The 27,873-nt window shown below is 46.3% G+C and overlaps 1 protein-coding gene across 5 annotated transcripts; it reads right to left on the bottom strand.

Annotated features, from left to right (window-relative positions):
• Nucleotides 1-1,839: 1,839 nt before the first annotated feature.
• C7H1orf35 (chromosome 7 C1orf35 homolog) lies at nucleotides 1,840-26,744 on the bottom strand. 5 transcript variants are annotated; one of them, XM_056805167.1, is made up of 9 exons: nucleotides 26,529-26,744; nucleotides 18,138-18,270; nucleotides 12,722-12,872; nucleotides 8,165-8,210; nucleotides 6,553-6,635; nucleotides 6,233-6,305; nucleotides 3,490-3,563; nucleotides 2,592-2,726; nucleotides 1,840-2,185 (listed from the first exon to the last, which is right to left on the bottom strand). In XM_056805167.1, exons 2-9 carry the CDS (start codon nucleotides 18,229-18,231, stop codon nucleotides 2,038-2,040), a joined length of 804 nt encoding a protein of 267 aa, XP_056661145.1. In that variant the 5' UTR covers nucleotides 18,232-18,270; nucleotides 26,529-26,744; the 3' UTR covers nucleotides 1,840-2,037. The 5 variants fall into 5 exon arrangements, with proteins under 5 accessions (XP_056661145.1, XP_056661147.1, XP_056661146.1 ...); XM_056805169.1 differs by lacking the exon at nucleotides 26,529-26,744 and adding an exon at nucleotides 26,067-26,131; XM_056805168.1 differs by lacking the exon at nucleotides 26,529-26,744 and adding an exon at nucleotides 25,895-26,006.
• Nucleotides 26,745-27,873: the final 1,129 nt, after the last annotated feature.

Raw genomic sequence — 27,873 nt, 5'->3', positions numbered from 1 at the left:
TTGGAGGGAGGAAAAGCTGTTGAAAGGCCGCTGGGAGGCTCCTGCAGCGATCTGGGAGTCATCTGCACAGAGGTAGTCACTGAAGCGGCGGGGCCAGAGGCCAGCCCAGGGGAGAGCTCGTGGCTCGAGCCCTGACACAGGCAGGGAGTCAATGATGCCAGGCCCAGCCAAGCCACTAGAATGGCGGGAGGAGTGGCCTGACAAGGCCGAAGGGCCAAGGGTCGCTGCCACAGCTCGAGATTCATGTTGGGGAGGGGGCTGTCGGGAGGGCAGGTCACAGGGAGCCACGGAAGGTTTAGGAGATGGGGAGTCCTGTAGACTGGTCTGTATGCCTGAGGTGTGGAGAGGGAAGGGGCAGCGCGTGGAGGCCTCCGGAATCTAGCCCGGTGATGCCGGCTGGAGGAAGGGGCCCAGGCTAGCAAGAGCCCTTCTAGGGTCTGCCCGAACTGGCACTGTCCCTGAGGGCACCGCGCGGCCTTCTAGAGCCCTTCCCTGGGCCTGGGAGTCTTGCTTGATAGGAAGGCCTGGAGATCCGGGGCTAGCACCACCAGCCCCCTCACACGGGCCCTGGGCACAAACATGGGCTGCACTGTGGATGTGGAAGGCGCAACCATCCCTCTCCTGGGCCTGCCTCCTGCCCACGGCCCAGCAGGTCACCTTTACCCGTGTGACAGACGGCCTGCTCTGGTGATTCCGGGAAGGCTTCCCGGAGCTTCCTCAGGAGGCTCATGACCCCACCATGCAGGAGAACCCTGGATCTGGAGTCGGGGTTAGGATGCTGATGCCAACACCAGATCAGCTGGGTGCTTGGGTCCAAGAACCTGAAGGAAAGCCCTCCTCGGGCTACTGCCAAGGGCTCTGGCAGCCTCCTTTCCTCCAGCCCTTCCCCTGCCGGCCCCAGGAAAAAGGCATGACATCTATTTTCACTAACGTCTCCCTGAAAGCTGGTACTTGGATCACTGATTCATGTAAAGTTACTATGAGGAGTTCATTATGATTAGAAGTTAAAGGGGGGCTGCTGGGGGGCTCAGTGGACGGAGAGGCCCTGGGTGAGTCACTTCACCCCCATGGCCTGGATCCACAGTCCTGATTCTAAAAGTAAAAGTAACAGCTTTCTTCACCAGCCTGCCTAAAGGCAGGCCCACACACAAATGGCTAAGAAGCCTGGACTAGAGGCTCTCCAAGGCCTTTCCTGCTCTCCATCCTGCCGCCTGAGGCTGGCACTATCTGGCCTCCTTTTAAGGCCCTGAGACTCCTCCCCTTTCACTGTTCCTGAAGCCTCTGACTGCTCCTACCCCCCAGTCCCCTCTCAGGCTGGGCCTCTGCACTCCCCCCCTGAACATTTCCTCACCTGCAAAATGGGGATGATAAAAGGGGGGCTAATCCCCATAGAGCTGGGCAGGGGGAAGCTCGTGGCAGTGGAAGTCATTAGCATCCAGTGGAGACCTGTGGCTGGAAGGAGGGAGGGAGGGAGGGACGGAGGCCTGAGCAGCTGTCCGTGTGAAAGCCACAGTCTCCGGGCAAGGCTCTTCCCTGGGTTTCTAAGGCCTGCGGTGGTTCAGCCGCCCTTCGGCAGGATCTGGGGGAAGTCAGGAATCCCATGTCTGGGGGGAGCCCATCCCGCCCAAGGCCGGCCCTTTCTTCACTAGCACAGCCTGAGGCAGGCAGGAAGAAGCGTGACTGGCCAGAGAAACCAAATCAGAGGGACTCGGCGGCATGCCCAGGCTTCCTGCCTCCTCGTGCTCTCCTCCTCTTCCTGGGCACCGAGTGGGCTGAACGCATCTCTGGGGACGGGCCTGGGATGAAGGAGCCGGGCCCCAAAACTCCCTGAGAAGCAGGGAAGGAGGCAGCAGCTTTATTGGGAGGACTGGCCTGGGGAGGGGGAGAGGGTGAGAGTCAGACAGCAGCCCCCGGGGAGTTCCCCAAGGCCCAGCTCTGCCAGGGGCCGAGGGAGCCTGGTCGCTGCAGAGGGCCCCGGCCCTGGGGAGAGCCTGGGGAGGCTCCCTGACTGTACCATCTGCCTCCCGGGGCTCAGGGTCAGTCATCGGAATCGTGCCGACGCCTCTTGGATCGGGGCTTCGGCTCGGAGCTTCGGTCCTTCCTCCTGGGACCAGGAGAGGAGTCGTCGGCGTGTCTGCTCCTGGGTGTCTGCGCCCGAGAGGAAGTAGAGGGCGAGTCCCGGTGCCTGTGGGAAACGGCGATGAGAACGGGGCCAGCTGTGGGGCTGCCAGCCTCTGGCTCTCCCGGCCCACCCACCCTGCTCCTGCTGTCTGGCCAAGTCATCTCCCACCTCTTAGACTTTGTCCCTCTCTGCACTCCTCTAGCTACCCCGGCCCCCACTGCCGCCCTGGGCTGGGGCCCGAGTGCCCGCAGAGCAGCCTGTCTGCCTGCCACAGTCACTGGCCTATGGCTTCCCGTGAGAACGTGGGCTCCGAGGGGTCAGTGCAGCACAGAGGAAGCCTCTGACAAATGACTGCCAACAGACAAGTAGCTCCTGCAGCTCTCCTAAGCTGTCTACCTGGGGAGCTCCCAGGCCAGTCTGGGCCAGCTCTTCCCCAACAGCCCTCAACAGAATGCTGGACAGACTCTACCTGTCTGGGGAGGGGGAAGATGAGGAGGACGAGGAACCCCTCTTAGAATGCTTCTCTTTCTTCTTCTCTTTCCTGTGTTTCTTTTTCTTCTTCTTTTTCTTCTCTTTCTTGGCTTTCTTGTGGCTCTCAGGCCTGCTGCAGAGAGGGGAGGGGGCACGAATTCACCGTGACTGAGGGTTTTCTTTTGGAACATCCTTGCCAAGGAGTCTCTTCCACTCTGGTCCTGGGCCCGGTTTACCCAGTGCCCCAGCAGTCACACATGGCAGCTACCAAAGCTGGATGTGAAGCGGGCTTAGGCCCCACAAGCCATGCAGAGTCACAGGAGGAATGTCACTGGGCGGGGGACTCCGGCCCTTCCTCAGTGCACTTGGAGGTGGGGAGCCGCCCCGTCCCTGGGTCTGGCCCACAATGTAGTGTATGCAATAAGGGAGAGGAGGCCCAGTCCGGGCACTGGCCTATGCTGCTCCTTCCTTTCTGGCCCTGAGCTTTCTCGGACGTAGCATGAGGCTGCACTAAGGACCTCTGTGGCCCTTGTGGCTCATTTTATGTGAAGCTGTAACAAGCCTGCGTACTGATGTAAAAGGAATGGAGACTCTTTTGCCAGACCATCAGAGCATGGCTGAAGGAACCATGTCCGCTTCTCCCATCCGCAGTCAGCTGCTTTCACAACCCCGGGGAGAGGGCAGTGGATTAAATTCTCCCCATCTCTCTAGCAAGCTGAGGGACAGTACACTGGACGGCAGGCCCAGGATGACTATCCCCCTTTTACAGGTGAGGCAATTCAGGTCAGAGAAAGAGACTTGTCAAGCATCCAAAATCTAAACCATCAGCCTCCCTGACTGCTTTCTCCTGGCCTGGGGTCCACCCGTTCTCCATACCCGGCTTCCACAATCCTTACCTTGTGTCTGCTTTCCTCTTGGCCACTGGAGGGGCTGACGGCGGCACTGCCGAACTGCTCTCCACCTTGTGATGCTAAGGGCCGGAGAGGCACAGATTTAGAGCAGGAAGGGATTTTAGAGGCCATCTAGTCTAACCCCCCATTTTACCGGGGAGGAAACTGAAGCCCGGGCAATTAAGAGTCTTAACCACAGTCCCACAGGTCCTAAGAGGCAGAGGCAGAATTTAAACCCAGAATGTGACTCCACAATGAGCACCAGGAGGCCACACTTGGGCCAAAATACTGTGTCATACAAAGGTGACTAAACTCAATCTGAAATCAAATGGTGATATGTGGCTGCTGACTGAAAGGAGAAATAGGAAAGAGCAAGAAGAATAGGCCAAGACGGACAGGTGACTTCCTAGGATGGAGGCTAGCTAGCCAGCAACCCAGCTCAAGAGGACCCTCAGTGGCTCCCTGAAGACACTTCTCAGGCACACTTAATTTTTAAAACACAGGGTAGTAGAAAGACCTGGGGTCTTAAGAGCCAAAAGAAAGGAGAAGGGGAGGTAAGATATGATGGTATAGTTAAAGAATCCTAGAGAATCAACTAAAAAACTAGTTGAAAAATTAATAACTTTAGTAAAGTTGCAATTCACAAAATAACCCCACATAAATCAACAATTCTATATATCACTAAAATCCAGCAGCAAGAGATAGAAAGAGAAATTACATTTAATATCACTCTAAACAATATAAAATACCTGTGGAATCTACTTGACAAAGCAAACCCAGGAATTATATAAACAATTATAAAACCCTTTTTACTAAAAGTCATATCTAAAACAATTGGAAAAATATTAATTACTCATGGGTAGGCTGAGCTAATAAAATAAAAATGACAGTCTTACCTAAATTAATTTACTTATTCAGTGCCACACCAATCAAACATTATTTTATAGAACTAGAAAAATAATAAAATTCATCTGGAAGAACAAAAGGTCAAAAATATCAAGGGGACTAATGAAAAAAATATGAAGGGAGGAGGCCTAGCAGTACCAGATCTCAAACTATATTATCATAAAGCAATAATTATCAAAACAGACTGGTGCTGGCTAAGGAATTCAATGATAAATCAAAGGATTAGATTAGATACACAATATATAGGGGTAAATGACTATAGTAATCTAGTGTTTGATAAACCCAAACACTCCAGCTTTTAGAATAAGAACTCACAATTTGACAAAAATTGTTGGGAAAAACTAGAAAATAGTATGGCGGAAGCTGGGTTTAGACCAATATCTCACATCCCATCCCATACCAAGGTAAGGTCAAAACATATAGATGATTTAGATATAAAGAATAATGCCATAATTAAGGTAGGGGAACACAGAATAGTTTGCCTGGAAGATCTTTGGAGAAGGGAAGATGCAAAACAAATAATCTTGATTTTATTAAATTAAAAGCTTTTCTAAAAACAAAATTAATATAGCCACCACAACTGGGGAAAATTTTATAATAAATTTCTCTAATAAAGGTCTAATTTCTCAAATTTATAGAGAACTAAGTCAAATTTATAAGAATATAAGCTATTCCCCAAAGATATGAACAAGCAATTTTCAGATGAAGAAATTAAAGCCATCAATAATCATATGTAAATTAAAACAACACTGAGGTACTACTTCACATCTATTAGATTGGCCAACATGGCAGTAAAGGAAAGTGGTAAATCTGGAGGGAATGTGACAAAATTGTGACACTAATCCATTGTTGGTAGAGTTGTGATATGAGGATAATTTGGAATTTATGCCCAAAAGAGCTATAAAACTGTGCATATCTTTTGATCCAGTAATGCCACTACTGGGTCTGTATCCCAAAGAGATAATAAAACAGGGAAAAGGATCCACTTGTAGAAAAATATTTATAGCAGCTCTTTTTGGCAAATGGAAAAATATTCTAAATTAATTAAATAAAAAATTTTAAGACCAAAAAATATATAAATATTATATATATATATATACACACCAGCAACAGCCTAGTAGCAGCTCTGAGCCAAGGCCCACACAACTGAAGGCAATCTTAGAGATCTGCTGGTCCAACACCTTCCCCTTTTACAGACGAGAAAACAGGCCCAGACAGAAGTCACAAAAGTATTGAGAAATGAACCAGGGACTTCTGACTCCAGATTTGGTGGTTTTTTCCCATATACTGACCAAGCACACCTGTCATTCCTCCAACCCCAACCCTACTACCACCAGCATGTTGCTCCAGGCTACTGCTAGGATTAAGAGCTGACCATTTTTACTTTCAAAAGTGAAAAGAGATTTAATACATTTCTTAGGAGAGGCCCCAAGAACCCTGGGGAGGAGGCATTATCACATACAAGCTGGTGTGTAAAGGGGGCACAAACCTCATGCTAACACGTCTAAGAGAATCCTATGGGCTAAGGAAGGCCCTCAAGAAAAAAAAAAAGAGTTCCAAACCTCCATTTCATAAAAGAAACTAAGGCCAAGGGCAGTAAGGGACATTAACTGGGTAGCAGAGCTGGAGTTCACGTCCAGGCATGCTGCCCCCACACCACACCAAGCTGTAGTTCCTGCAGTGGCAAAGGACGTGGGTCCTGGATGAGGCAAGTCTCTGTGCCTCATTGCAATTCTCTAGCATCCTCTTTGGGGGGGAATGGACTGGACTAGTCAGCGCTGACTTCCTCCATATCTGCCCTGAAGTGGATCAACAAGGATAGAGGGAGGGAAGGAAGCTTTACCGTGAATACAGACAATCCCAGCTTGGCAGCTTCTTTGTCTTCTTTGGAGAGCATTACCCGGCCAGCTGAACCACTGAGGAATACAAACACACCCATTTTACAGATGAGAACACAGGCATGGAGAGAAGGGTCTCCCCCCATCTCCTCAGGCCAGCCCCGAAAGCCTCCCACAACATTGCTATGTAGAGCCTCCCTGCCTAGGGGCTCTGGACTCCATGGTGGGGGGCATCTCCCTGACACCACAGCACCTGTCATCCACAGCTAGGTATCCCACCCCCAGGTCCAAGCAATAATTCCATGCCTTCTCCCACCCTCAGTACCTGGAGCTCCCCAGGCCTGACAGCTGGTCTACATCCTTCTCCTCACGATCCGTCCCTTCCCGCTTGCAGATCTCCACAAAGTCCTAGAAGGGAAGCAGAGAAGTGGCCTCGGTCTGAGCAATGGGGAGGCAGAGCAGATGTTGGCTCTGCCCCTCTGCCGCCGTGGGGCCCAAGTAGGTCTGTTCTTAGCCCGGCTGCAGCCGGGCCAGACTGACTGCTCATGAGCAGCTGGAGTGAATGTAGCTTTAGAGCACAAAGTCCTGGCTGGAGGTGCCCTGGTCTGAGGAGCCCCAAGCTCAGGGAAGGAGTCTAGTGATGACAGCCACCGTGAGGACAATGCCCAGGGAAGGAGCGGGCACCATCACCTGGGCCTTCGTGCGGCCGGGGCCAGCCACAGTGGGCATTCTAAGGCCCTCAGCCTATGGGGAGCTGCTGGCCGCCTCGTGACTCCATGCATCAATGAAGCATCCAGGGGCAGGATTAATCAGGATAAAACCCAAGATGCTTCAACTGTGACAGGAAGGGAAATGGGATCCCAGCAGCCTGAGGCACCCACACAACACTGATTTCTCCCTTCTCAAATCACAGGATACTGAGATTGGGAGCGGAAGGGACTTTAGAGTGCAATGGCCCAACAGCTTCATGTGACGGAGGTGCAAAAGGCAATGAAGAGCAGAGCTGGGGCTGATCTAAACACCCTACAATTCTAAAACAAGGATTAAAGCCAGTCCTAAAGGCAGGTCTGAGAAGAGTAGAAGGTGCTGACCCTTGCTGGAGGGGAAAGGGCAGTTCTCAGAGCCAGGCACTATGAGGGGAAGGCAAAGCTAATCAAAGTTCAGGAACTGATTTCAAAGAGTTCAGTCAATTAGGCTGGAATTAACCCAAGAAGATCCATTCTCGTTTCCAATTGGGGACCTTCTCTTGGGAACTAGAACCAGTCCCTTAACCCAACCCCATACTCAAAAGGCCCTTCTTGCTCCATTCCATCTTCTCTTGCCTTCTTTAAAATGCCCATCCCTCCACCCCAGGAGCAACTAGGTAGTACAGTGGAAAAGTGCCAGGCCTGGAGCTGGGAGGATCAGGGTTCAAATCTAGCCTCAATCACTTCCTAGCCATGTGACCCTGAGCAAGTCATTTAACCACATCTGTGTAGCTCTTGATGCTCTTCTGTCTTAAATAGAAGATAGGATTTTAAAAAATGTTTCCTTTCCTTGTTTTGATCCATCCCACCCCCATTCCTGCTTACTCTGTTTTTCTTAACCCAAAGCTAAGCAGCTTGCTCAGGCCAGGGAGAAAGAGAAGGTCATTCTCATCTTCTCTAATCCCAAACCTTCCCTCATTTCTAGCTTCCTTACACCCCACACCCCCTCCACATCCCCTATATAACCAGATTCTATCCTTGCAGACTGAAGATATCTCCTTACTTCATAATGATTAAGGCCCCAAAATAAGGCCTTTTCATTTACTGTGGGCACTCACTGTTTAAAAATCCTCCTTTCCTCAAACCTAGGAGATAATTGATGGGCAAAAGCCCTACCCCCATGCCAGAACTAAGAGGAAGGACTCTGGTCTGAGAGAACACCCCTCTCACCCTCTCCTCCTCCCAGGTTACCTCTTTGCTCAGTCCTGTGGGCTGCTTCCTCACGTTCTTGTAGCCTCTGGAAAGAATCAGGGCAACAAAATCAAGAAAAGGAATCACAGAATTTGAGTAGTCCATGGGACTTTAGCAGTCATCTAATCCCTCCACAATGGATCAGTGGTCATTCAGACTCTTTTTGAAGACCTCCCATGAGGGTGACCCCACAGCTCATTCCCCTCTTGGAGAGCTCTAATTCTTAGCAAGTCTTTCCTGACATTGAGCCTAAATCTGCCCCTTTATTAGCTGTTGCCCCAAGAAGGCAGAACTAGGAGACCTTAAAACAAGTGGAATCTCTCTTCCAGGTGACGGAAGAATTCTCTCTCTCTCTCTCTCTCTCTCTCTCTCTCTCTCTCTCTCTCTCTCTCTCTCTCTCTCTCTCTCTCTCTCTCATTGCCAATTTTAATTTTATTTGTTCAATTTCAAACATTATTCCTTGGTTACAAAAATAATTTTCTATTCCTCCCTCCCTTCCCCCTGCCCTTCCTATAGCCGATGTGCAATTCCACTAGGTGTTACATGTGTCCTTGATCAGAACCTATTTACATGCTGTTGATGTTTGCACTAGGGTGATCATTTAGAGTCTACATCCCCAGCCATATCCTCCTCGACCCATATATTCAAGCAGTTATTTTTCTTCTGTGTTTTTATTCCCAGTTTTTTCTCTGGATGTGGATAGTGGTTTTTTTCTTGTAGATTCTTCCAAGTTGTTCAGGAACATTGCATTGCAACTAATGGAGAAGTCCATTACATCCAATTGTGCCACAGTGTGTCAGTCTCTGTGTATGATGTTCTCCTGGTTCTGCTCCTCTCACTCTGCATCTCTTCCTGGAGGTTGTTCCAGTCTCCATGGAATTCCTCCACTTTATTATTCCTTTTAGCACAATAGTATTCCATCACCAACATATACTACAGTTTGTTCAGCCATTCCCCAATTGAAGGGCATCCCCTCATTTTCTAGTTTTTGGCCACCACAAAGAGCACAGCTATGAATATTCTTGTACAAGTCTTTTTCCTTATTATATCTGGGGTACAAACTCAGCTGTACTATGGCTGGATCAAAGGGCAGACAGTATTTTATCGCCCTTTGGGCATAGCTCCAAATTACCCTCCAGAATGGCTGGATCAATTCACAATTCCACCAGCAATGAATTAATGTCCCTACTTTGCCACATCCCCTCCAGCATTCATGACTTTCCGTTGCTATCATGTTAGCCAAACTGCTAGGTGTGAGGTGATGCCTCAGAGTTGTTTTGATTTGCATTTCTCTGACTATAAGATTTAGAACACTTTTTCATGTGCTTATTAATAGTTTTGATTTCTTTAATTGAAAATTGCCTATTCATATCCCTTGCCCATTTATCAACTAGAGAATGGCTTGATTTTTTGTACAATGGTTTAGTTCTTTGTAAATCTGAGTAATTAGACCTTTGTCAGAGGTTTTTGTTATGAAGATTGTTTCCCAGTTTGTTGCTTCCCTTCTAATTTTGGTTACATTGGTTTTACTTGTACAAAAATTTTTTTAATTTGATGTAATCAAAATTATTTATTTTACATTTTGTGACTCTTTTTATGTCTTGCTTGGTTTTAAAATCTTTCTCTTCCCAAAGGTCTGACATGTATACTATTCTGTGTTCACCTAGTTTACTTATAGTTTCCTTCTTTATGTTCAAGTCATTCACCCATTCTGAGTTTATCTTGTTATAGGGTGTGAGGTGTTGATCCAAGCCTAATCTCTCCCATATTGTCTTCCAATTTTCCCAGAAGTTTTTATCAAATAGTGGATTTTTGTCCCAAAAGCTGGGATCTTTGGGCTTGTCATAGATTGTCTTGCTGAGGTCATTTACCCCAAGTCTATTCCACTGATTCTCCTTTCTGTCTCTTAGCCAGTACCAAATTGTTTTGATGACCACCGCTTTATAGTATAGTTTGAGATCTGGTACTGCTAGTCCACCTTCCTTTGCATTTTTTTCATTATTTCCCTGGATATCCTTGATCTTTTGTTCTTCTGCCTTTCTTAATAGAGTCCTGGATCATACCTTAGTGTTCTGGGCTGACATACCACACTGCTATCTCAGACTGATGGAGCTTGGAGCCCAAAGAATCTCCCAGTTTTTTTCAAATGAACTACTAAGTATACCTCCCCCATCCTAAACTTCAAATTAAAAAAAAAAAACTGACTTTGCAAGTATATGGTTTTATATTTATTCTAATTAAATTTCATCTTATTCCATTCAATCCACTGTTAGCCTATCTAGATCTTTTTAAATCCCAGGTGTTCACACAGGTGAACCCTCCCAGCTTGGTATCATCTGCAAATCTCAAAAGCAAGCCATCTGTATCTTTATCTGAGTCACAGATGCAAATGTTAATCAAAATGAGCCCCAACGCATATCCCAGAGCTCTCCCCTGCAGATCAGCTGCTCCAGTGCCAGGAAGTCATTATGGGCTGATTCTGATCATTCAACCAATTCTAAATCCATTTAATATTATTACTGTCTATCCCAGATCCCCATTAGTCCCACTGGGCTAGACAATAATAAAATCCTTTATGCTATCTGAGTGACTTGCTACCTAGAGTACTCCCCTAAGCAGTCAAAAAAGAAAAAAAGGTTAGCTTGGAGTAGCCCATTAGATGAAGCTGTGGTTTTCTTTTCTATATGTTCACTAACCATCTCTTTCACGATAGATTCTAGAATCTGCCCAGGCCCCAAAGATGAGCTCCCAGGCTTATACTTTGTAAACTATCATCTGCCCTGCTCTGTCCTCTGGGGCCAATTTTGTTCTCTGTGGGCTCTCAAAGATCACTGAGGGTATAGCCTAGCAACCCCATGTAAAAATGGAGACTTGAATCCAGGACTTCAATCCCCAGAAGTCCTTGCTCCACTTCCCCAGAATGCTTTGTAGTATCACTGAATTCTCACCTGGGCCGAGATCAAGATGGGGTATTTAACCTGATTGGAAAAGGTTTTGGCTCTCTTCTCTTCCTGTCTCCGGTGGCAAGCAGATGCATCTCATGATGTGAGTGAAATTGAATTGGGCCTCTCGGCCCACCTGGCACGTGCCTTTCTTGTATTTTTCTTAAATTCTCAACCTTTAATAAAACTCTAAAATATAATACTCCTTGCAGAGAGAAACTAATTTCTACCTGCCTCAGTTTCCCAAAATTTTAATCTTTACACCCATCTACCAATTCTTTCAGTACCTCAGGATATGGCTCATATGGACTAGAAACCTGAATTTATCAAGGATAAATTTCCTAGGAGAGCTTACCTACTGGCTGCTTATTGAGACCACTACTGCTGCTCTTTCCTTTCCAGCCCAAGAGCTGTGAAGGTCCCTGGGCGTAGACTAAAATAAAAACTGAGCAGCTCTGCCTTCTGTGGTTTTGTCATCACTCCATTCACCTCTAGCAATGGGCCTACTCTTTCTTGGATCCTCCTCTTTTCCCCAACATAAATCAAAAATAGTCTAACTGTGGATTAAACACATGTGCTAATGCTGATAGAACCAAAGAATGACAGAACTAGAAGGAACAGAGCCCACATCATGTTGGAGCTTGAAAAGATCTGAGAATGGAAATGTCAGAAACTGAAGGATCACTGCAGTAGAGAACATAGCAGTTGGAATGGAAATACAGAATTCAAGTTTCCCAATTTCTAAGGCAAAGTTCCTTCTGCCATACTGCTGTGAAGATAGAATTAACTATCCCTTTGTCTATTTTTAGCTAATCAAATCAAGAACTTAAGGTATCCCTACTTAGTACCCCACTTAACTATTAGGTAAGAGAGCTCACAAGTCACTCACTAGTCCACACCTCCAAAGGCCACAAGCACTGCACCCCCCCTTGGGCAGTGGTGGGCAAATTGAAAGACTGCAAATTGGTTTCTGTGAAGAGGGAGAGACATAGGAAATGACATGGGAAAAGGGTGTATAAAAAGAGACCACCATGGTCTGGGACACCATTTCCTTCCTTGGTTTTTGGAGATTCTGGTTTCTTGGCTCTCTTTGCTGCCTTGGTTTGTGGAAAGATTGGTTCCAGAGATTCCTTCCTCAGCTTGTGGAGAGACTCTTTCCTTGGATTCTGTGTTGGCTTGCTGGAGACTACCAGACTTTCATATGGAGATCGGGACTTGAGGAAGCCCTTGAGGGGGCTGAGGCAGACTTCATCAGAGAAGGAAGTAGGGCTGGGAGGCGTGTTAAAGCTGTCTCTTTTCTACATTTCCCACTTTCATTTGTTCTACCTTGTTGTAAATAAAAGCTGCTAACAGTCATTTTGACTTAGGGGCTAATATTTTATAAATGGCAACCACTTTTATAACTCTCATATTGAATCAAAACCTAAAATTTAATTGTTACATTGAGCTCTCTCTCATCTCTCCTTGGTTGGGTTAAGAGTAGGTAGGGAAAATTCTTCAGACCAGTCTGTCTGTCTGTCTGTCTGTCTCTCACACACACACGCACACACACGCACACACATGCACACACACGCACACACACACGCGCGCCTAGCCTCTGGGACCCAAAACTCACAAAGCAGCCAAGAGGGCCTCTTGTTCAGCCTGGCGCACGGCAGCTAGCTCCTCCTCTCGGCTTAGAGCCACGTTGCCTTTCTTGCCTTTGGCGTACCATGTGAGGTCCCGGCCTTTCTGCCACCTGCCCACGGGGGCCATCAGGGAGTTCCCTGTGAAAAGAGCAGTCCCATTCTGAATCCATGATAAAATCTCCCACCAGGCCTCCTGGCTCCCCCCAACCCTGGATGCTCCCACCAACTTCTGCTCCATTCCCCCCTCCCTCAGGCACTGACCCTGTTCTTCCCACAATGCCTTCACCACTAAAAGGCAACAACATGAAGGAAGACCAATGTAAAGATGCCCAATTCACAATCCTTGCCTTGGGAGACCTCAGGTTAGTGGGGAAACAAAGAGCACACTCAGAAGAAATGCACTGGAAAACCAAGGCTAGTGATCAGTGACAATGAGAATGGAAATCAGTGCAGGCAAGGGTCTTGAATGTGGGCGGGAAGAAAGAAAGACACAAAACAGCCCAGACTCTCCAGGAAGTCATGGTCTGCTGGGAGCATATGGAGGATGAAGTGGAGAGAGCCTCAGAGGGCCGCCCAGAGGAGATTGAGGAGGGCTGAGTACTGCTTCTTACCAAAGGTGTAGATTTAAAAATTAATATTCAAAATACTCCAAGTATTATATTTATAAAGTTTATTAAAATTAACTTGAAGTAAAAAGCCTGAGTAAAACCAGCCTTCCCAGCAACACAAGTGGAAAGAGAGCAAGAGGGAGAAGATACCAAAACTTATATACAACCATGAACAAGCAATGTGGTAGAGAAGGGAAAGGAATTCTGGGAAATACAAAAGGAATTCTGGGGAACATATGGTTCAAAGGTAGAAAATTTCTACATATACAAAGGCCAGCCAGGAGGGGGAAGAGGAGAGGAGTCAGGCAACAAAGACCTGGAAAGGTTGGAAGAGGCCAGGAAGAAGGCTCCAAACACCAGAGAGTTATAGCTGATCCTGTGGGTAGCAGGAAGCCCCTGGAATTTCCTGAATGGGGGGGCCGAATGAAGTGAAGGATCTTGGGGCAGGCTACCCCACCAGCAGCTACTGCCATAGTCCAGGGGGGAGGTGGTGAGGGCCTGCACCAGAATGAGGGCAGCGTCATAGGAGAGAAGGAGCTATTGGAGAGCTGTGATGAAGGCAAAAATGACAGGATTAGACCAGTGATTGGATTTGGGGTAAGAGAGCAAGGTGAGGAAGAGTTAATAAGGATGATACGGGAAAGTCAGGGAAAAGGGTTTGCAGGGAAAGCCAATGAGTTCATGGATGTATCGAGGTCAAGCTGCTGATGGGACATCAGTTTGTAGCATCTAAAAGGCAGCTGGAGAGAGAAGACTAGAGTTTGGAAGAAACAATTACAGGGCCAGACAAGCACATCTGCTGGAGTTAACAACTGAACCCCTAAGAGTTGATGGAATCGTCAAGTGAAATAGCATAAAGGAGAAGGCGCAGGACGTAGTCTCAGGGACTCTCACAGGTTAGAAGCAGGACTGAAGTCCCAGCCTTTCTGTCAGGCCAGGTCTCTGCCACTTTTCCTGGGTCTGCTGCTACAACACTCCAAAAATCCTGGTCCAGTCCCGGTTGTGCCAGAGGCTACACCTCCACATGGAATTAGCTAGAGCTAAACGTGTACCTCTGCTACCTTCTCCAGAGGAAACACTGAGAGGTCATATCCAACACTGACTACGAGTTCCCTGAGGGCAGATTCAGGGCCCAGATTTCTCTTCCCCAGCAATGGCACCTTCCTGGAGTCTGAGCAAAGAGAAAGTAAATGAAAGCATGTTTAAAAGAGTCATGGTGACTCCAGCCATCTGAGCACCGAGCAAGAGTGAGGAATTGTGGAGCTCCCACCTTAAGTTAAGAGGAAAGCCATGAGCATGCTAGCCCAGTGGCCCAGGCACTACTGGATGATTTATGGGAGGTCACATCCAGGATGAGAAGACATGGAGAGGTTGTGATCTGCCCCATTGGCAAGCAAACCCACCATGATGAAATCACCAGTCCCTTGGAGGAAAGTGCCTATTCCTCCATCCTTACAATGTGAATGAACCCTACATAAATGTCAGCTACCACAACACAATTCAGACTTTGGGGGACACATGCAAAACCCTGAGAGGATAAATATTTCACCAGAGTTTGCTTTGAGGCAGCCTCCCAAATCCCTTAATCCGAATAAGGGAAGAAAGAAGAGCTAGTGGGTATCTGACAAGACATAAAGACAAGACATGCCAAGTTCTCCAGCCTTAATATTACAATCCCACCCTTTGTTAGGTGTGAAAAGCTTCCTTCCTTTTCCAAGAAGCCTTCTCTCTCTCTCTCTCTCTCTCTCTCACACACACACACACACACACACACACACACACACACACACTCCATGGCATACTTTTTAAGGCATTCCTCCAAAGCATTCTAAAGCTGGGTTCTCTTCCCAGCCCAGGCATCCCTTTAGGTCACAGAACTTCCTGGGCATTGGTGAGATGACAGCAGAGAAATGGTCCTCAAACCCCTCTTTCAAGGAAATCCCAAGCTCTTAAATCTAGAGCTTAGGAAATGATTTCAAATTAACAGACCATTCTCAGAGGAAGAAATGTGATCAAAAAGGAAAATGATAAATGCTGAAGGGGATGTGGAAACACTGGGACATTAATGTACTGTTGGTGGAACTATGAACTACTATAACCACGAAGAGCAATGTGGAACCAGGCTCAAAGGGCCACAAAACTAGGCATACTCTTTGACCCAGAAATACCACTACCAGATTTGTATCCCAAAGAGATCAGAGATAAGAGAAAAGAACCTATCTAAACAAAAAGATTTTTAGCAGCTCTTTCTGTAGTGGCAAAGAACTGGAAACTAAAGGGGATGCCCATCAGTTGGGGAATATCTGAACAAGTTGTGGTGTACAGTTGTAATGGAATATTATTGCCCCATAAGAAATGATGAACAGGATGAGTTGAGAAAAAGCTGGAAAGATTTATATGAATTGATGCAAAGTGAAGTGAGTAGAACCAGAACAACTAGTAATAGAAACACTGATGATCAGCTGTGAAAAACTAAATCATTATCAGCAAAGCAAGTTTCTAGCTGTCTCTTGTGTAATTAGAATCTGTTACCCTAAAAACTATAATCCCCAACAAAACTACAATTCCCAGAACCACACTCACTTCCTGTCATAATGTGCTAACATAGACAGGATATAAATTGGGTGGAGGTCCATCTCTCTGTCTCTTTCCTTTCTGTTGTAGCTTTGGTAGAGCAGGCTTTTTGAGCAGGTAGAAAAACTTAAACACATGGTTCTATTTTGTCAGATAATAAACTTTATAAAAATAATACTTGAAGTTATTGGACACATTAATTTAAATCTTATACCACAAGGGATCCATGATGAAAAATGCTATCCATAGCCAAAGAAAGAACTTTTGGAGTCTGACTGTAGGTCAAAGCATTAAACAGGCCATCTTCCATTTTATTTCCTTTGTGAGGTATTTTTTTTACTCTATGTGTGATATGTGTCTTCAGTCACAATATGGGGAATATGGAAATATGCATTGAATGATATAACCTATATCAGATTGTTTGCTACCTTTGGGGGAAAGAGGAAAGGGAGAGAGAGAATCTGAATTGTCAAATGTCAGCAAACAATTGTCTAAAATTGTTTCTGTGTGTAATTAAAATAATAATAAAAATATTTTTAAAAGCTCGTGTAGATTTTTTTCCAAAAAAGAACATGCCCTGAAGAACAATTCATGTCATTTGATGATAATGTCCTATGAGTTTTCTCATCCCTGTGGTACACAGAGAAACAGAGGCATAGGAGGTACAAAGTGACTTTTCTAAATAGAAACGGGACAGGTTATAAGGAGCTTTAGACACCAAAAAGGATTCTCTATTTGATCCTGGGATAACAAGAGAGCTATTGCAGTGCTCTGAGCAGCAGGGGTGAAGTTGGCAGCTTAGTGGAGGGCAGATTGGAGTCAGGAGAGAACTGGAGCAGGGAGAATAATCAGACAACTACTGCAGTGGTATAGAGCAGGTGAGCCATCCGAAAAGAAGTAGCAAACACCTAGAGGGAACGGACAGAAGGCTGCACATGCCAAACAAGTCAAGACTCCTGGCACTTCGATCCCCATTTCCTCTCAATCCCTGATCTGAAGCAGTGTAAGACCCTGAACCCAGGAGTCATGGGAGAAGCAGTGCCTTTAGAAGGGGGTCCACAGCCATCACAGGGAAAGCAGGCCCTGGGGAGATGAACCTGTTCCTGTAAGGGCTATAGCCACATCTACTGAAGATACAGGAAAAGAATGTTCTTATCATAAAAGTTTCTGGTGCTGTCAGAACATGGAATCATTTAACAATGGAAATGACATTAAAGATCATTACTGTTAGCTCTGCCACTGCACCCTAAGATTCATGGGACCTTTTGGCCTACTTGCAGCTGAAACCTGTCCCATTAGAATGTTAGCTCCCCAACAGCAGGACCATCTTACTTTTCTATCTGTATCTCCAGCTTTTAGCACTGTGGTCTGTAAATAGTAAGAGAGTAATAAATGTTTTATTCATTCAAAATAATAAAAAAATAAAATTACTTTTCTGGGCTCATGTGGCCAGAACCAGGCCTAGAACCCTGTGTTCCAATGATGCAGGAATAGCAGTGCCCTCCAGACTACTGACTCTGCTTGCAACCACTATCATAGATAGCAATCCTTTTGGAAATAGCCACTATCCCCAATTATCTACCATGGTAAAGCCAAGAGCTCCTATAGCTCCTCCCAAACCACCAATCCAACTTCAGCCCCTTAGCCATAGTTCAAGGAAGCAATCCTTGTGGCGATGCAACCTGGCACCCTCTTCTGCAAGCCTTGCCTATTTAGTAGCCATTAACTTCTGAAGATCCAGAAAAATTCTTTGGCACTGTCAATGCCAAACAGTAAGGTTTTCAGTATTAGAAGTGATCCAAAAGAAGATGCATTACCACCTCTTTTGCTGTTATGCCCTCAGGGACAGGATGGCTTTCCAATCTATCTTGACACTGAAACCTACTATGTATATATGCTGTCTCTCCCTATTATGTGAGCTCTTTGGGAGTAGCACCTCTCTCCAATTTTCTATGTGAATCCCCATCTTTTAGCACAATGATTTGCACACAGGAAGCATTTCATTCATGATTTTTTCACTCATTCCCAAATACCTGGTAAGCTACAAAAGCATTCATTTTCCATTTATAACATCACTATGTATATGTTCCATTCCCTTACCAACCCTCTCCATCCATGTCTTGCCACGACATTCCCCAAGGAGCCATGATCAGCTTTCTCCAAAGCCCCTGCTACATTCAGCCCATTGACAATGCCCAAAGTTTATGACTACTTGACTTACCCAGATAGTTTTCCCTCTGTTTATCAGTCTTCACATCTTCCCAGTTGAATTGGTCTTGTCCACCTCGCACACCCCCACGTGAAGAGCCAAACATCTCTAGGAATAGTCTGTAAAGTCAGTCGGCCTGGTACCCCTGGGGAGAGAGGACCAGAAGATTCTCAGACTCCATTCTGTTCCTTTAATATACAGTATAAGTCCATCTGGCTCTTTTCTCTCATTGAAAATCCCCAAGGGGAAGGAATTAGTCTACTCTTTATGGTTTCCCCTTTCAGGCCCAGAAGAGGACTCTGTACACAGGGGATACTTAATCTTGGCCAAGGGACTGTTGTCCATGAGTTCTATTCTATTTATCTCAGTCTCCTCAGTTTGAAATCACAGAATCTCAGAGTTAGAAGGGTCTTCAACAGGTCATCTAGTCTAACACAACCCAAAAAAGAAAGCCCTTCTATGAAACTACCCAACAAGAAGTTGTCCTGCCTCTGCATAAAGACCTCTCTAAGAAGCTCATTCTGCCTTCAGACAGCTCTGATTGTTAACATTTCCTTAAAGGAATCTTAAAGTTGCCTGTAACCATTGCTCCTGATTCTGACTTCTAGGCCCATCAGAGCAAGTCTAGGGACTCTTCTGTAGGGCCATCCTACAAATACCCAAAGAGTCATTCCGTCTCTGGAGTCTGCTTTTCTTCAATTTAAATATCCCCACTTCCTTCAGCTGACACTCATAGGCCATGGCCTTGAGTCCTATTATTTTCCTGGCTGCCCTCTACCTTCCTAATAAATGGTGCTTGGCATGGAACACAGCAGTCCATATGTGATCTGTCCCCTCCTTATTCATGAAGCTAGGCCTCTCCTGATGCAGCTGAACAACATCTTATCTTTTTGAGGCTACCTTCTCACAATGTTGACTCCCAGTGAACTTAAGTCTACCAAAACCTCTGATCTTTTTTCAGACAAACTGCTGTTTAGCCATCTGCCCCACATCTTGTACTTGTGATTTTTTAACTTGAGTGTGAGACACTACCATTTATCCTTATTAAATTTCATCTTATCAGATTTATCCCAATGTTCTAGTTCGGCGTTGATGAAGGTGTTCAAGTTCCAGTGCTTAAACAGCAATTTCAAACTCCCTGTGAGCCCTCCTGCATTACCACAGAGAGGGTATAGAAGAAGTGCTTATTTTGGGAGGCTGGACAGAGGGGTGGGGCATGCAAAAAATGTCCTCCAGTGGGGGAATGTAGCAGCTCTCCCAGGGCCGGCTTGGCATGTATGCCAATACTTCACCTATGCTGTTCTAGGCAGTCAAGACATTTTTGGATACCATCATGCAGTATGCTAGCTATTGCTCTACAAAATCTGATAAGCATGCTATCTATACTTTTATCCTAAATAGAGAATCACCTCCTTTATCACTGGTAACAGGCTCATCAACAAGGAATCGTCCTCATCATCTCACATTTCATTAGGTATTGGGAAGATCATTAGCTTCATTTTACAAGAACCTGAGCTCAGAGGGGGTTAGAAGACATTAGAATTCAAGTTCTTTACCATTAGGGATTGTCTCATTCTTTGTACTTGTATCCCCAGGGCATAGCACCTAGTAAGTGCTTAATTGCTCTGCAAGATTGTATTGACAACCTAGGCCCCCTACCTAGGAATTATCAATCAGATTTCAAACCCAAACCCAGTTCCAGTATACCTGAGCTGGTCTTCTCACTAGGACAGACTACTTTCAGTTCACCCTGCCTCACAAAGAAATGAGAAAACAAGAAGACAGTTTTCCATATATTTCTCCTGACATCAACTTTCCCTTCTCTAGGACTAATGACCCAGAGAGAGAGGCTGTGGACAAAGTTCAGGGCACATCATTTCATCTGTAGAGGGCCAGTTCCTTCGGATCTAGCACATCCCTCCTCTTAGGGCAGAGGAGGGAGAGATGAGTAGGAGCACTGCTGGATTTGTTTGGTCGTCCCTTAAGTAAAGAGCTCTGAACCCCTAAAAGACTTAGTATCCAAGCTAGAGTTGGGGGAAAAAACAGCCAGGGCTTGGGAAAGTAGTCTGGATATGACTAAAAGAGGCTGAAACTGGGCAGCAGCAGATCTGGTCTCTGGTCTTGACTCCTTGTATCACATTGGCCAGTTCTCTAGTCTTCTTATGACCAGTCTCACCTGTAAAATGAGGGGGATGAGCAAGATGATACTAAAAATCCCCATCAGCTCTAATATTCTATAATTCTGTATTCTGAGATCTATCATCCAAGTACTAATGTCCTGGAGATGAGAAGTCCTGGGTTCAAATCTAGCCTCATATATTTCCTGGCTGTGTGACCCAGGGCAAGCCACCTAACCCCCATTGCCAAGCCCTTACCACTCTTCTGCCTTAGAACCAATACATACTGTTGATTCTAAGACAGAAGGCAAAGGTTTAAAAAAAGACTTCTATGTTCTGAGATCCATTCTTCAAAGAACAATGTCCTATGACATTAGTCTTCTACCTCAGAGAGTTCCTTGTCCAATAACAGACACAAAGTCCTTGCTAACAGAGCACTCTGTCTGAAGACTGACCAGTTCTCCAAGGGCCTCTTCTGAGTTGAAATACTAAGTTAAAGAATAGATAGCAGTGGAGCTAGAAAGGGTTTTTAGAGAAGGAGACATCAGAGCTGAAGGGAATCTAAGAGATTACCTAGGCCAGCACTCTTATTTTACAAAAGAGAAAACCAAGGCTGAGGGCAAAGTGACTTAAAGGAATATAGGTTTTGTGACAAGGAAATCACTTTAAAAGGCTGATATATATTAATTTAAGGTCGCCAAGGAATTCAGCTATGTAATTCCTAAATGAAAACTCAAGTCAGCCGTCAACCTTTTATAGAGTTTAATTACAAAAAGGAGGAAGAAAGGAATTAGAGATAGAGAGAGGGAGAGAGAAAGGGGAGAGAAGGGAATAGGGCTTAAATACCCCTTCTGTTTAGGCTGGGCCAAAAGGCCCAAGCCCTTAGATAGCTGAGGCAAAGAAAGGAGATCAGTCCCTATTACTCATGTGACCAAAATGGAGAAACAGTCTCAGAGGCCTCCACCTCCAGCTTCCTTCAGAGCAAGCTTCTCAGAGCACCTCCCCAACCACTCAAGAGCCAAAACTCTCCAACCACACCTCAGTCCTCAGACCCCTCTATCTTTAAGGAAACCATCCAAGTTCCCTCCCCTCAGTTCTCACATCTACCAATCACTGTCCACGTCTCCCTGTGCCAAAGGTGGCTCTAGCTTAACCCAGGACCGCCCAGAGGTCTGTGGCTTTGCACATGTCTGTTGAAGGTCATATTCTCAAATAATTAAATTTTGATCTATGCTGCAGCCCTTCCTAAATCCTGTTAGGACTGAGTAGGGTGGAGATTGCAATTTCCAAGACCTGGTTCTGTCATTCCAAGTATCTCCATTGTATCAATTCTAAAATCAATCATGACTCAAAGAAATTCCTGTTCTGTGCTTAAGCATAGGTCAAAGACCTTTCCATTGTTCAGCAAAAGGTTTTCTGTCCTAAAGTAATCTTAAGAAGGGAGGAGGAGGAACCTCCCATGCCAATGGGGTTCACATTCCAATAGACTATCAGTAAGAAATTTTCCAAGTATGAAATTTCCCAATGGTGAAATTTCCAACATTTATAAGTCTAAGAAATTTTAAGGTTTACAGTTTAGAGCAGGAAATGTCCTTGGGTCTTCAAGTTCAATCTTCTTCATCACTACAAATGAGGAAACTGAGGCCCAAGGAGATGACTTGCACAGGTCACAGAGGTAGTATGCAGAAAAGCTGGGACTGCAACCCAAGTTCTCTACTCAAAATCTGTTGCTTTTTCTACTATATGACATGGCCTCACTGACTTGTCCAAGGCTATGCAGAGGACCCAAGGAAGGAAGGCTGGGCTTGGAATAAGATGGGCTGGGCTTGATTCATGCTCTGCCTCATTTCAGCTAGGCAACCATTTCAAGACTTCCAATATATTTTATTCCAGAAAACAAAAAGATAATCAGAAATAACAATACTTTTACAACCTACTTCAAAAAGTGACTAAGGAAAGCAGTTTGTAAGCCTCAATAATAATAGTAACTCATCCATTCAACCCTGTAAACATTTCAAAGCACTTTACATACATTATGTAATTTGAGATTCACAATCTAGTTAGTGCAGGGTGCCAGTCATGAAGGAGAAAGTGGGTTGTGTGTGTGTGTGTGTGTGTGTGTAAGGTCTGAGTTTAAGTCCTGCCTCAGCATTTACCAGCTGTGTGATTTTGAGTAACTAACTTAAACTTTCCAGGCTTCATCTTCCTCCTCTGTAAAACTGGAATAATAGCACACTAGATTAAGTTACAGTGAGCCAAGATGGCAGAGTAGAACAGAGAAGCTCAAGGTCACCATGAGAATCCCCTCCAACTAATATTAAAACAATTCCACAAAACAAATACAAGAATGATAAGAACCAACAAGGAGACAGAGAGAAACAACTTTCAAGGAAAAAAAGACTTAAAAGTGTTTAACGAGGAAATCCAGAAGTCCCCAGTTTATTTATTTGGGAGGCAGAAGCCAGGTTTTGACCTTGTCACCCAAGAGTTTTCCCCCTGAGGGAAGGTCCTACTTCACCAGACAATAGACATCCTGGTAGTTTGGGCAGGAATAGCTAATCCCATCTGAAGTTAAGTATCTCTTTTGTCCCAATGGTTTCTCCCCCTAGACTAAAGTTCATTACCAAGGTGGCCCAGCCCTGGGTTGAGTCTTTCCCTTTTGTGTTCATGGTAAACTGCTCCATGGTCTCCTCAGTGCTGGTCAGTGTTGGTGTGGGGCATATGCGCTGATCCATGAAGACCATGGTCTTCACAGTGAGGCAAATGCAGGAAAAATGCCTTGAGCAGAACCTAAGTCTCTACATTGTCTTCATAGACCTGAAAAAGGCGTTCGACACAGGGAACAGGGACGCATTGTGGGTGATCCTCAGCAAGCTCAGTTGCCCAGCAAAATTTGTCAAACTGATCCAGCTCTTTCATGTCAACACGACAGGGGAAGTCCTATCTGGTGGAGAGACTTCCGATCGCTTCAACATCTCCAATGGTGTGAAACAAGGCTGTGTCCTCGCTCCGGTACTATTCAACCTATTTTTCACCCAAGTATTACGACATGCTGTGATAGATCTAGACCTGGGTGTCTACATCAAATACCTACTGGATGGCTCACTATTTGACCTTTGCCACCTGACTGCAAAAACAAAGACAACAGAGAGACTCATCCTGGAAGCTCTCTTTGCAGATGACTGTGCTCTCATGGCCCACCAAGAAAATCATCTCCAAACCATTGTGGACAGGTTCTCCACTGCAACAAAACTGTTTGGCCTGACTATCAGCCTCAGCAAAACAGAGGTGCTGTTCCAACCTGCACCAGGGAGGCCAACGAACCAGCCGTGCATTACAATCGACAGCACGCAGCTTTCTAACGTCAACACTTTCAAGTACCTAGGCAGCACCATCACCAAAGATGGTCCCTAGACCACGAGATTAATGCCAGGATCCAAAAGGCCAGCCAGGCACTTGGGCGGCTGCGCTGCAAAGTCCTCCAACACAGAGGTGTAAGCACTGCGATGAAGCTCAAAGTGTACAACGCAGTGGTCCTCAACTTGCTCCTGTACGGTTGCGAGATGTGGACACTGTACCGGAAGCACATGAAACAGCTGGAGCAATTCCACCAACACTCTCTCCGGTCAATCATGAGGATCCGATAGTAGGACCGAATCACCAATCAGGAAGTCCTCGACAGAGCCAACTCCACCAGCATTGAAGTCATGGTCCTCAAAACCCAGCTACAATGGTCTGGACACGTCATCCACATGGACCCACAGTGAATACCAAGACAGGTATTCTATGGTGAACTGTCAGCTGGACTCAGGAAACAAGGCCGACCAAAGAGAAGATACAAGGATCAGCTAAAGTCAAACTTGAAGTGGGCTGGCATTACACCAAAGCAACTAGAACTTGCTGCCTCTGTCAGAAGCAGCTGGCGAACCCACATTAACCATGCTGCCACCACCTTTGAAGATGAACGACATCGACGTCTTGCTGCTGCACATGAACACCGACACCAGGCCACAACCGCACCTCCCGTAACAACTGGCGTCCCATGCCCCATATGGCACAAACTTTGCGCCTCAGTCTTTGGACTTCAAAGCCACCTGAGGGTACATCAATAGATGATAATGCACAAAAACAATTGTCATTTTCGGTCATCGAGAGACTACCACTACTATACTATACTGTCTGGAACTCCTCATTTTCCTTTCTTAAAGTCAATCAACTGTCCCTCTCACCCTAAGCCCTCAGGTCATCTAGAAAGATATTTAAAGCTCCCAACTTTAATGGCTCCTCTGAATTGTCATTCTCCTACCTTTGGCATTTTCCCAGGGGTCAGTGACCAGGGCAGCCAGAGCAGTTCTGTTGTCAAGGCCTACCAGCACTGAACCCCTTTTGCCCTTGATTAAGGAGTGATTTTTGACTATTTAATAGTTCTGTGTTTTTTCCAGTTAACAAAAGGTAGGCAGAAAACATCTGGGGCACTCAGGTGAGGGGAGCACAATCCACAAGACTATAGCAAGGAGTGAAGAGCAATCCATACACCCCCCCCCCAGGCCACATCTGCTGTGTGAGGTTCTGAACCTGGGCCTAAGCCAACATTCAGACCCTGGGACCCTGCCTGGGCAAATAGAGGTCCAAGCCTACACACACCCCTTGAGGTTTCAAGCCTGTGGTGAAGTCCAGAATCCCAGCCCAAGGCAGTCTGGGCCTGTTGTGAGGACATAGATCCCAATTTGGGGTGGTTGATTGACCCAAGAGAAGTGTCTGGATCTTTTTGCCAGTGGCTTAGGGTGGAGTTCTAGGACAGGGAAATCAACTGTGTGCCTAACTGGATCAAATAAACAGACCAAAAATTTGTGCCTAAGTCTGGGGCTAAAATTTGTACAGCCCCAGACCTGATCAATTTCAGAATGAGATCAAAAGCTTAAGCCCAAGACTGAGGCAAGTCTTTAAAGTATCAGGTATCTTCGAGGATTAATTGAATTAGCAATAGGAGGAGGCCCTCAGAGCTTCCAGATCTCAGGCCATTATAGCATCTCAGAAGATCTCAAACTGGCAGAAACTCGGAAAATAAGCTAAGAGTACCATAAAGGAAGGATTGAAGTTTAAGAGGGTACTCTAACCTCCCAGAAAACAGAGCCTTACAACAAAAAGGTAGGAAAAATGAGCAAACAACAAAGCACCTAACTCTAAAGAATTTTTATGGAAACAAAGAGCAAGGTATAGACAAAGAAGGGGACAGTAAAAGCAAAGCAAACACATGCAAAATCCAAGGAAAAATATGAATTGGATGCAGATTCTGGAAGAGCTAAAAAAAAAAAAACCCTTCAAAAAAGAGAGGCAGAGGAAAAGTGAGGAAGAGAAATGGAACAAAGAAAAAGGAGACCCAAAAGCTGACAGAGGAAAATCAGGTCTTAAAAATTAGAATCGAGAAGCTAAAAACCAATGATTTTATGAGAAATCAATAAACAATAAACAATAAAATCAAAAGAAGAAAACATTTAGTTGTTTATTGATTAAATTATAGTGAGGAACAAATTAAACAATGCACGTCAAAAGGTCTGGAAATGTAAATGAATTGGAGATAATAAAATTCTCCAAAAAAATTAAATTAAAAAAAAAAAAGAAATACTCTCTAAATCTATTCCCTATACCCACCTAACCAGTCTTGGACCTTGGCAGCACACTGGATGCCCCTCCTCCCTCCACACCTGCGTCATCCCCCTCTCCAGTTTCTCCACTACTCTATCCTTTCTCCTTTCATGACCAATTCAACCACCCAAAATTTCCCCTCCAATCAGACCAAAGAAGCACTCCATAAAAGCCCCACCAGTCTCCTATCAGGCTCCAGATTTGCTCCCCGAGTCTCCGCCCCTAGACTCTTCTCCTATCAGACTCTAGGCACGCTCCTTCAGGCCCCACCCATCTCCTATCAGGGCCCAAGCACGCTCTCCCAGACCCCGCCCTAATCCCACTGTTCTATCAGACTCCAAATGCACGCCTACAAGTCCCGCCCCTCAAGCCCCGCCCCTAACCCCTTCTCCTATCAGGTTCTAGGCGCGCTCCCACGAGCCCCACCCTACCCCCAGCCCACCTCCATTCGGCCCCCTCTGGCGCGCGCCCGCAAGCTCCTCCCCCTGCTCCCCTTAGAACGTGGGAATACCCCCCACCCCGACAAACAACCCTCGCCGTTTTAAGTTCCCCTTTCAGAGCCGGGGATCCCCGCGTAGCCCGCCCGGTTCCAGACTCTCTTGAACCAAAGGCTCCTCAGCTCAGGCCCAGCTAGACTCACCAAGTCTCGCAGCTTTCTCAGAGGCTTCACGCGCCTCCCGCCGGAGCAGGCCAATTTCTTCGGCCGTGGCAGCAACAAGTCTCTGGGGAGACCACAGTGAAGGGAGAGCTGGGGCCAGAGCGGAGCGAGGTAGGACGCAGCCACCATCACAACCCCAGCCGGGATGGGCGGAGCCGAAGCCGGAAGGCCCGCCTTCCTCTCCCCCCTCTTTTCCCCTCCCCGCAGAGGGATGGGGGGGTGGGGTCCTGCGCGTCCTGCGGTCCCGACTGCTGCCGCCTGGGGGCGCCGCGGAGCCAGTCCTGGGGCGCAAAGCTCTGGGGGCAGGGGCCTCGCTGCCTATAGGGGGCACTTTCACACTTCTCCAGATATCCATCGCTCGCCGTCTCACTTCTTAGCCAAGTTCATGAGATGGTTGGAGCAAACCTGCCCCCATCCCATTTTACAGACAGGAAATCTGAGGCCGAGACCCTCGCTGACTATCTCGCACCAAACTTCTTGAAGCAAAAGTTAGCCAGGCTTTTGGTCCTTTCCATGAAAAGTAAACATTTATTGGTGCCACGGGGCTGAGATGGCTCTCTAGCGCCCTCTAGCGCCGGACTCCCCTTGCTGCCTTCTGTAATACCCAGTTCACCTCCATCCTATGCCCTTCCAGCTAAACTCCTACAAAAAGATGGTCTACACCATCTATTTGCATTGCTTTCTTTAAAAAAAAAAACCCTTAACTTCTGTCTTAGAATCAGTCCTGTGTATTGGTTCGAAGGCAGAGGAGCAGTAAGGACTAGGTAATGGGGGTTTAGAAGGCTTGCCCAGGGTCACCCTGCAAGGAAATGTTTCAAACCAGATTTGAACCCTGGAAGTCCCGTCTCTAAGCCCGACCACTTCGCTGCCCCCATGCATTCTGACTTCTGATTTCATTGCCATCTTGTCTCTGCAGATGATCTCCTAATTACCAGATCCAGTGGCCTTCATCCTCCTCAACTCTTTGGCCACCATCTCTCCTCTTTCCTTTCCTACCTCTCTGACCACTTCTCAGTGGCTTTGCAGGACCATCATCATCATTGTCCTGTCCCCTCCACCCTGTCATTGGCCTCACACAGGTTCAGTTGGGACTTCTAGACAATATGCTTCCAGACTTAGAAGTCCAGCCGGGCCTTGAGAGCCATTCTCAAAATTGCAGATGAGATGTTCCAAACTAGGTGTCCTAGAGATGTCTCAAAAACAACACAGAACTTGTTATCCCCCCATTCATCCTTCTATTCAGCTTCCTTCTTTACACTGAGGATGTAGCCATCTTTCCAGAGTTTACAACTTCAGTGACATCCTCATTCCTTACTGTCCCTTAGTC

The sequence above is a fragment of the Monodelphis domestica genome, chromosome 7, assembly GCF_027887165.1.
Source record: "Monodelphis domestica isolate mMonDom1 chromosome 7, mMonDom1.pri, whole genome shotgun sequence".
NCBI lineage: Eukaryota > Metazoa > Chordata > Mammalia > Didelphimorphia > Didelphidae > Monodelphis > Monodelphis domestica.
Note: the sequence above shows the minus strand (reverse complement) of the source record. Positions and strands in the feature narration are given on the sequence as shown.